The sequence below is a fragment of the Monodelphis domestica genome, chromosome 1, assembly GCF_027887165.1.
Source record: "Monodelphis domestica isolate mMonDom1 chromosome 1, mMonDom1.pri, whole genome shotgun sequence".
Classification (NCBI taxonomy): Eukaryota; Metazoa; Chordata; class Mammalia; order Didelphimorphia; family Didelphidae; genus Monodelphis; species Monodelphis domestica.
The window spans coordinates 48,438,075-48,448,341 of NC_077227.1; the positions used below are offsets into that span (position 1 = coordinate 48,438,075).

The 10,267-nt window shown below is 49.0% G+C and overlaps 1 protein-coding gene across 2 annotated transcripts; it reads left to right on the forward strand.

Moving 5' to 3' along the window:
- The first annotated feature begins 2,136 nt into the window (after positions 1-2,136).
- ISLR (immunoglobulin superfamily containing leucine rich repeat) lies at positions 2,137-10,030 on the forward strand. 2 transcript variants are annotated; one of them, XM_007478143.3, is made up of 3 exons: positions 2,137-2,373; positions 2,608-2,711; positions 7,587-10,030. In XM_007478143.3, the coding sequence occupies exon 3, from the start codon at positions 7,595-7,597 to the stop codon at positions 8,849-8,851; it is 1,257 nt and encodes a 418-aa protein (XP_007478205.2). In that variant the 5' UTR covers positions 2,137-2,373; positions 2,608-2,711; positions 7,587-7,594; the 3' UTR covers positions 8,852-10,030. The 2 variants fall into 2 exon arrangements, with proteins under 2 accessions (XP_007478205.2, XP_001379217.3); XM_001379180.5 differs by lacking the exon at positions 2,137-2,373 and having other exon boundaries at positions 2,456-2,711.
- Positions 10,031-10,267: the final 237 nt, after the last annotated feature.

The window sequence follows — 10,267 nt, forward strand, 5'->3', positions numbered from 1 at the left end:
CTGGTGCTGTTGTTTGTCCTTCATTTTCAGAGGACCAATGACATCATAGGGTGATATCCTGACTGAAGAAGAAACTGAAAGAGGAAGCTGGGTGGCTCAGTTGGATAGAAAGCCAGGTCTGAGGTGAGGAGGATTTGGGTTCAAATCTAACCTTAGACATTTCTTAGCTGTATTACCCTGGACAAGTCACTTAATCCTCATTGCCTTACTGTTCTTCTGCCTCAGAAATGATGCACAGTGTTGATTCTAAGAGAAAAGGTAAAGTTTTTTTTTTTTAAGTGAATGAGAGCAAAGTGAGAAAGAATTAGCCTAACTCTCTCTTCCAGAATCATTCAAGTCTAGTGGCAAAACAAGAGTCAGGATGACTGGGGATGGCCCAGGATGCAGGGATGATGGCCTTGGGGTCTTCCATGTCTGGCAGAGCTCTAAACACTCCATAGCATCTGCTTTAGCTGCCTTCATGGCTAGTGGAACCCATTCCTCTGGGGGAAGTCTCCATATGTCTGAGGTAGACATCCCCCTACCTCATCAATGAGTTTGAGATCTGTCAGTTAACCTCAACCTGGTTTGCACTGTCTGCAGAAGTGCTTTCACCAGGGTATGATCAACGGGCATGTGACATCTTTTTGGAGCCAAAGGTGAGAACTGGGTGAAAGGTGGGTGCCAAAGGTGGAATGCCAGAGGGGCTGGTACTCCCCAAACACTCCAGGCACAACTTTCTGGCTGCGTGATGCCTATGAATGTCTATGAGATTCAGGCACATTCTTCAGGATTTATCTATTGTGTAGGAAACTGATGGATGCCTAGAAGGATAGATGATCTTAGCTCTTGAAGGTCTCTGTAAGGTTATTTTTTAGTTGAAGACATCATTCAAATGGCACCAGAGATAATCATCTTGAGGTAGGTGGGCAATAAGTCAGAATCCAAGAAGCTTTGTAGAGAGTAGAAAAGTGGTCAGTATAAAGAGAAATGAGGAAAGACTGAGGGCAGAGGAGGACCAGGAGAAAAGTGGGACAACAAGCAAAAGTGGGAGATTTGTTTCTAGACCTTTGCCAGGTCTCCCATTAGAAGAGTCTCCTGCCCTCTGACCTGTTTAGCCCTTTATCATAAATTCAGAGAATGCACAGATGAACAGACTGAGGTACAGAGAAAGAAAGTTGCTCACAGTTACACAATGAATGGGTAGCAGAAAGGAGAGAATAACTCAGGTTTCCGGCTTCCCATCTCCCCATCTTCCCATTCCCCACCCCCTTTTCATTCCTCCATGATTCCTTTCAAAGAGGAAAGTAGTTTAGTGCGTCAGACCCCTAGAGTGGGAGGGAGAGGGTGCTGAGTGTGTTCCCCCTTGAGTTTTCATCTCAGGAGAACTTGAAGAAGCCAAGATGGGGAGACATTTGAGTGGGGAGAGATTTGGAGTAAGAGTTTAGAGGTAGGGAGAAGGGTTTCTGAGTAGAAGGCCCAGTGCCCCCTATACCATGCTGGGGGGGGGGGTGCCCACCAGCCTTGGATAAGGGAGGGCAATGCTAGCTTTCCCACTGTTGCTTTTCAGGATCAGATGGAGTAGAGCTGGGCTCCAGACAAGAAATCCGGGGTGATCAGGGCTATCAGATGCTGGGATGTTGCTGTCCTAGTGTCTATCCTAAGTCTGGCAGAGGGGCAAGAGTCCTTCCTGGCAACAGGAGGCCCCTGTGGCTGGATCCCAGTCTCCCATCCTAGAGACAGACATGTATTCATAAGAGGCCGGCCTCACAGGCAGCCTGGCAGGGGCTTTAACCTAGGAAGGAGGATTTTTTTTTTTTTAAATAGGCCAAGCAGTTTGGCTCCTCAGCCCTAGTGGGGCCTGGTGGGTGTTTCATAAAGGTTCTGCCTCATCAGCCATTCACTGAAGAAAAAAAATTTAAAAATAACAAGGAAGAAAAATAACCAACCCTTGCATTCCTTCCTCTGCAGACCACGGAAAAAAATACCCCCCTCCTTTTTTTAACCTCCAGAGTGGGTTTGACACACCCCCAAGCCCAGCCTTGGGACCAGTAATCCTTGGACTCAAAGCCTCCCCCTTCAACCAGTGCTTCTTGGGGTCCTTCCGGTCAGCACTGTGGCTTTAAGAAACTTGTAGCTGGATGGAAATCCGCCCCCCCCCGCCCCCAGCCCCAAAAAGTGACTGAGAGAAAGCACAACCCCCAACCTCCCCCCTCCCCAATTTGGCATCTCTTCATCCTCCAGTTTCTGGTGTCACTTATGAAACACAGGTCCCTGCCGCCCCGCCGCTGCCGCTGCCCAGGCGATGTCTGGGTTGCAAGGGGACAGCAGCGCCAGGGTGTCCTGAGCCCGCACCCAGTGCCTCCCAGCCTGGGTTCCGAGGCAGTGACAGCGGTAGGCACCTCATAGCTGGGGGGCGGGAGAGGGGGGGAAACGAGAAAGGGGAGGGGGTTGTGAGCCCGCCCAGCCCCTTGCTCCTTCCTCCTGGAGGCGAAACCGCCCCCTAGGTCGGGGCCTCCCTCTGCCGGCCACAGCTGGCCCCGGGGAGCCCGAGCGCTCCAGGCTCCAGCGCAGTTTCCATGTCTCACTGTGTGGGTCTGTCTCTCTGTTGTTTTTGACTCGCTTCAGAGGGTCGGAGAGGAGCGGGCTGTCAGGACCGGGCTCCAACCCCCTTTAGCCGGCTGCTCCTAAGCGCCTTGTTCGCAAAGACAAAGGAGGAGGGAAAAAAAGAGGTAAGGGCTTTGACTTTTCCAAGAAGTTTGGGGCCGGGCTGGAGAACGAAGGCAGAGCGAACTTTGGGAACTTGCCAGAGGCGAGATGGGGGCCCGCCTGGGGACTCCTCTCCGCTCTCCTCCCCTCCCCCAGGCAGGGACCCATGCCCGCTGGGGGAGTTCAAGTAACTTTCTCCAACTCCCAGTGAACTTCCCAGGAAGCTGTGGCTCGCCACGGGGCGTCCGTGTGGGTCCAAGGGCTGGAAGTAGGGCCTGGCTCTAAGGATGCCCTGTTGACACCCACACTGGAGTGCTGGGGAAAATCCGTAGCTTCCACCTTCCACACCCATGCAGGGTGCTGGGGAGATAGAGATGGGAATGAGCCGAGGCAGCTGGCTGCCTACCCCCCCTCCCCGCTCCCACTAGAGAGACATGGCAGCTTGTCCGGGAGACAGAAATGATTCAAGCCTTCAAAGAGGAGGAAGAGGGGGGCGGGGGGGGGCAAGGAAGGGAGGAAGAGGAAGAGAGGAGGGCGTCTTGGAGGGATTTATTTAGACTAGGTCCCTGGGCGCCCATGGCTAACTGGAGAAGATTGAAGAGAACAGGCAACTGGGTGTATTTCAGGAGTGGGGGTGGGGGACGCCATAGCATAACAGGGGCCTTCAATAAGCGAATATAAATACATACCTAGCAGTGGGGCCCTCTGAGGGAGACAGCTGAGTCTGGGACGTCAGCAGGAGAGGAAGCAGGGGAACGGGACTGTAGTTGGGGCAAGAGGGGAGGATTGCTGGAAAAGGGGGAGAAAAAAACATTCAGAGCTGCAGGCTTATAGAATAGCGACCTCTGAGACCATTTAGCCTAACCGTCCCCACCACTACAACCATTTTGCAAAGGAGGAAACTGAGGCCGGGAGAGGGGAGGTAATTTGTTAGAGGTCACAAAGCTTGCTCACCAGGACTGGGTCTCAGGAGCCCTTTCCACTGACCAATGCAGCCTGTTTGTCCAAATAGATGAAATCACACCCTTTTGGGGGTGGAACTGGAAGGGAATAACTTGATTTTCCTATTAATTAATATCAGAGACTGAGGGGGTGCCAGCAGGCAGAGTACTCACCCCAAAGTTGAAGGAGAATTCCTGGGTTGGGTGGGAAGGGTTTTTGGGGTCTTTATCCCACTGAAGATTTCCAGCATAAGTCTCTGGGTGGGCAGCTACTGGGCATGAGTACAAAGGCAGCAATTTCAAAGTCAAAAACAAGCAGCAGAATGGGGGCACAGTGTTTTCTAACATCCAAAGCACCTTGGCATCTGGGATCAAAGGATCATAGAACCTTAGAGCAGGAGGAGACTTGAGAAAGGGCATCTGATGGAACCCTTCTGTGTTATAGATGAGAAAAGTGAGTCTAAGGGAGAGGAAGGGACTTGACTAGGGTCACACAATGAGTTGGTGACAGAGTCTAGACTAGAACTCAGGTCTTCTGCCCCAGTAAAAAAACTATAAGTTAGCTTCCCAAGAGAGAAGCAAACTCTCAACTCCCACAGATAATAAATGCAAAAGGAGGGACTTGGACCCAGGTCTCTCAGTGTAGTTTCATTTCAGCTATATCATGCTGCCTCTCCTGCTTTAAAAGGAATGGATCATTTCAGGACAGGGAGGAAGGGGGCCAGTGTTCTTAAAATGACAGAATAGGGACTGTGTTTTGTCTTTCCTTGTATTCCCAGCACTTAGCTCAATATCTATCACGTAGCAGGTCCTTAGTAAATATTTATTGACTGACTGAGAGGAGACATTCAACTTCTGTGAGCAGTATCACCTTCTTTTAGGATGAAATGTGGAGTAGCATGCCTTGGTGGCTCCCTGTTGAATAAGAAAACAACATCTCTGTAGGTTCAGCTATTTCCTAGGTAGGAGGAAGGCATTCTGGGAGCTTCACTCAGTATTCTAATAACCTTTCAAACAAGTAGAATGAGTGGCATCCCAAAATGGGAATGTGGTACCAGGAACTGCCCCCATGTCTTCCCAGGAAACAGTCAGGACACAGAGAGATTCTGCCCTGACTATGTGAAGATGCCAGGGTCTAATATAGGGTCCCTGGATGCTACTTACTAAAAGGATTCAGCTGTCACAGAGAAATCTATATACTTCTAAGATAATAGTCATTTAGGACTAGAATCTTAGGACCAGAGGTGAAAAGATTACCCATAGGTTCTCCACTTCATTCCCCTGCCATCAGATACAGCTACAAATCAATTCACCCAAGCCAAGAGTGGTTAGTTCTGTTCCTAAAATTCTCAAAACCATCCACCCTATGAAGAAGCCAATGAATTCCTTCCAAAGTCTAACCTCAGCCCTTCTTGCTTCAAGGACACATCTTGACCTGCTACTGCCATCTCCAGTTATTCAAAGAAATCCACTACCCTCAGAGTTTTCATTCTCCTGGGTGCATGGGGGCTGGGGGCTGTTTGTGGGAATAAAACCTATATTGAGGTAGATAAGGATAATGCAAAGTCATTTTTTTAAACCCTTACCTTCTGTCTTGGAGTCAATACTGTGTATTGGTTCCAAGGCAGAAGAGCAGTAAGGGGTAGGCAATAGGGGTTAAGTGACTTGCCCAGGGTCACACAGCTAGGGAGTATCTGAGGCCAAATTTAAACCCAATACCTCCCATCTCTAGGCCTGGCTCAATCCACTGTGTCAACCAGCTGTCCCCTAATGCAAAATAATTTAAAGAACGCTAGCAACTTGTGCAACTTACTTCCCTTTTGGTACTGTTCTTCATTTGTAAAATGAGGAGATTAGAATATATTACCTTTACAATTTCCTCCAAACTCTCAAACTTTGATTCTAACTGAAGGAAGAAAAAGAAAGAAATCAAGGATTTCTGGGAAAAAAAAGACAGATGATGGGGCAATGAATGGCAGTTTTTAGGGATGGTTTACTGAATGCATAGAGGAAGAAGATGGAATGCTCAGTTCAGGCAATTTGCTCTAAATCTAGTTTGGCTGGAATGTAGAATTAATGGAAGGCAGCAGTATTCAATAAGGCTGGGAAGGAAGGTGGAAACAGCTGTGGAAGGCTCTAAGTACCAAACTGAGGAGTTATCCTACGTATAAGAGGGAGCTAATGAAGGCTTGAGAGCAGCAGAATGACATCATCAGACCTATGCTCTCTCAGTATATTTTGGCTGTTGTTTATAAATGGGTTGGGGTGTGGGTCGTGGGAGTCCTTTTCTGGTTGATATGTGGAGAAAGTGCCCAGACCCTAAGATGCTGTGGACTTACACTTGGGAACCAGCCTGAGACTGAACCTGGCTGGCTCAAGATGGAGGTCCTGTCATCTGCCGATAGAGTTCAAGTGTCTTAGATTCCACCCTAGTTCTGCTTTGTGCTGTTCCTTCCTCATCCAAGGCCCTCAGCTCAGCAGGAATATCCTGGCAGGGGCCATGCTTGCTCTGATCCATAGCTAATTAAAACTCTCCTTCCTCTTGCTCCCATCCTTTCAGGGGCCAGATGGGCAATATTTCCCATAAAGAAATAGACAAAGGTGACACCAACAGGAGCCATTCCCCCCCTCCTCTGACACTCATTCCCTTTCCATTGTCTTTTAATGATTACCTGAGCAGACCTGAGCTTCAGGAAGACTCAGCTGACCCCAGGTTGAACTGCTGATCTTTAGCCAATTTTCCTTGATATGATGGCAAAAGCATCATAAGACATACCTGTTACTGTACCCTGTTGCTGGTTCTTTGGGTGACATTTGACCAATCATTCCATCATTCTACTCCTTAATTTCCTCATCTGTAAAATGTATTTTTTAAATTAAATCACCAAATTGTAGATTATACATAACTACACACACACACACACACACACACACACATATGTATTATATGATCTCTGGCCTCTTTGTTGTTGAGACAAAAGTCCAATTATTTGAAATGTTTGGGTAGTGAAATAGAAACTTATATCATAGTGCCCACTGATAGCAAGGAACTGGGAGGGAAGGTTGGGGAAAGAACTGACATTTTCTTAAAGTTTCCCTCAGTCCCAGACAGAGTAGGTAGGTAGCTACTAACAGAATCAGCCTCTATCTGCTCTGAGATACCTATAAAGTAAAGCTGCTCAATAGCTCTCTTTTCTGCTCCATATCAGTCCTACCTTAATGATTGCTCAGTGGTTCTTGGTTCTCCCCATCCTTCAGAGGAAGGGTCCTATTTCTTCTTCCCCACAGTATCTCCATTTCTGAAATAGCTCTTTCCTTTTATACAAAGTCCTTAGGGCAGTCCAAGACTCTCAGCAATGACTTTGATTGGTTTAAGAAGGTATACAGGCCCTGTTCTCATTCTGTTCTGATTGATTGATTCAATCCAGAAGTTTTATTACCAAATAGGGGTAATTTTATAGCGTGGGCAGGATAATCAAGGAGGGGCAACAACCTTTAGCCAAAGAACTCTCAGAATAGTCCTGACAGGTATTTACCAGGCAGTTATTATAATCCCCATTTTATAGATGAGAAAGCTGTTGCTTAGAGAAATATAGTGACTTGCTTGTGATAACACAACTAATTAGTAGCAGAACTGAGATTTTTATCTTAGCCAGATTTCCAGACCTCCAGACCAGTATTCCTTCCAATTCACTAGACTTCCTGTCTTATAAATGCAACCTTTTTTTTTTCTATGTCTGGAAATAGGTTCATGAAGGTAGCTATATCCTGTTGTATGGAAAAATTGGTTTGGAGAGGGGCTAAGGACCCTCTGCTAATGGCAAGACATGCTACCAGACACAGAGCAAAATTGGTTTGGAGAGGGGCTAAGGACCCTCTGCTAATGGCAAGACCTCCAGGGGCTGCTGAGGTGGTAACTGTGCTTCTCTGTAAGGGCCTCCTTTTTCTTTCCTCCAGGAGAAGAGATGAAGCAGCTCCACCTGCTGTGGCTGGCTGGCTTCCTGGGCTCTGTGTCAGGCTGCCCTGAGGTCTGCGACTGTGGTGAGAAGTATGGCTTCCAGATTGCAGATTGTGCCTACCGTGACCTCCAGTCGGTGCCCCCTGGCTTTCCGGCCAACGTCACCACTCTCAGCCTCTCTGCTAACCGTCTGGGAGACTTGGAAGCGGGTGCCTTTGAGGAGGTGCCCCTGCTGCAGTCACTATGGCTGGCCCACAACGAGATCCGGGTTGTGGCCCCTGGCAGCCTAACCTCTCTGGTCTACCTCAAGAGCCTTGACCTGAGTCACAATCTTATCTCTAACTTCTCTTGGAATGACCTCCACAATCTCAGTGCCCTGCAGCTGCTCAAGATGGATAGCAATGAGCTGGCTGTGATACCTAGGGATGCCTTCAAAAACCTTGGGGACCTCAGGTCCCTACAGCTCAACCACAACCGTTTCTTGACTCTGGTGGATGGCACTTTCGAGGGGCTCACCTCCTTGTCCCACTTGCAGATCAATGACAACCCTTTTAATTGTACCTGTGGCTTGCTGTGGCTCAAGGTGTGGGCTGTGGCCACGGCTGTCTCCATCCCAGAGCAGGACAACATTGCTTGCTCTTCACCCCCCTTCCTCAAGGGTATCCCTCTGGGCCGACTCCCCCCTCTACACTGTGCCCCACCTACGGTACAGCTCACTTACCAACCTAACCAAGATGGGGCTGAGCTCCGGGATGGTTTTGTCCTGGCCCTGCACTGTGATACTGATGGGCAACCCCCACCGGAGGTCCAGTGGAGGATCCAGACGCCTGGCGGCAAGGTAGAGATTACCAGCCCCAATGTTGGGCCTGATGGACGCGTCCCAGGAGTAGCAGGGTCCCCCCAGCCCCGCTTCCAGGCATTTGCCAATGGCAGTCTGCTCATCCCAGGCTTTGGGAAACAGGAAGAAGGGACCTACAGCTGCCGGGCCACCAATGAGCTGGGAAGTGCCGAGGGCTCCGTGAACGTGGCTCTGGCTTCTCCAGGGGAAGCCAGCGAAGATGCCCTGGGCCGGAAGTTCCATGGCAAGGCGGTGGAGGGCAAGGGCTGCTACACAGTCGACAATGAGGTGCAGCCATCTGGGCCTGAAGACAATGTTGTCATTATCTACTTGTCTAGCACAAACCCAAAGAAGAACAAAGCAAATTCCCTTGAGCTCCTGGGCCCCTGGATTCTTTTACTGTGTTTTTCTCACCTGATTTTCTAATGTCTCCCCTTTCCTGTCTTCCTCACTGTATCCCGTAACATCCTGTTCCCCTCAATACTGCCATCTGGTTAGAGGATCTGCAGCATTCTCTCTCATCCAACTTTGTCCCTATCCATTGGCCTTCCAAAGATGCCCTCAGACTTTTCTGGTGTTACCAGGGGTGGTGGAGGAGAGGAGTTGGCATTGCTTCTCGGAGGTGACATCAGCTTGTTCTCCATGTTTTGGTGTCGTCTTATTGCCCCAAAGGCTCAACAATGGGCCAGTTAGACACTCACAGCTTAGCCATCTTGAGGGGCCACTGGGCCAGCCAGGAGCAGAATGAAAGCAATCCAAGATATGTGCCTTACATTCAACCCCCAAAACCTGAATTGGGTGCCTTTGCACCTTTTTGGCTCCCCCTTTTAGTCACCTCCTCCTCACCCCATTTAAATCAATCCCTCAAACCTCCTCTCAACTATCTGGGGGTGGAAAGGCTCTGAGGAACCAATTCATTCCATGGTGCTATTAATTGATAACAGCTTCAGTGTGCTTTCCCTGCTGCGGTGGATTCATGGTCCAACCTGAGCAATATTTGAAGTGGAAGTGATAAAGCTTTAATAGTAGAGTTCTAGACATTGTTAGAAGCAATGAGGGAGATATTTAGGGGAAGAGGGTCTTTCCTAGATCTTCTCCCCTCATTTCTGGGGGCAGGATGGCCCTCCTGGGGTCATTGAGTGATGGCTGTAGAGACCACTCTGGGCATAGGTGAGGGAGACAGAAAGGAAAGCTCTAGGCCATGGTGATATGCCTGGATGGTGCCTGGCCTCTACCTTCTCTCCTCTGATCTCTACCTCCTCTCCTCCTACCCCAACCTGAGCTCTTAGACACTCCCATTCATAGGACTGGAGGCTTGAGCAGCATCTCCTCTCTCAGATCGGAGGCAACTAGCTGGTGCTGATCTAAGCCTGTCTCTCTTTACCATGAGAATGAGGGTGGGTGTACCTTCAATTCCTTCCTCCTACTCCCTTGCCTGCCTATGGCCTCCCTCTGGCCTCCCTCAGCCCTAGATAACCCTCCTGCCTCCTCCTTCATCTAGATGTATTCTCCTGGAGTCTCTGTCCCACCTTGTACCCTTCAACAGTGCTGGGACACAAGAGTGGCAAAGATGGTGTCCATTGCAATAAATAGTATTTCCCATGAGACCTCTGCTGTTTTGCATTAAGTGGCATTTGCTGGGGTGGGAGGATGAAGAAGGGGATCCCCAACATGAGAGGTTTCATTAATCCAATATCTCTTGCATCTTTAGTAAAGGTGAGTGGCTAAAGTTTTGTCCTCATGGTAACCCTATGAATATTGTAGACTGAGAATCTGAGAAGACTGGTTGGCATCCCAACTAGTCCCAAAAGACTTTGGGATGTCTTTACCCAAAGGAATAAA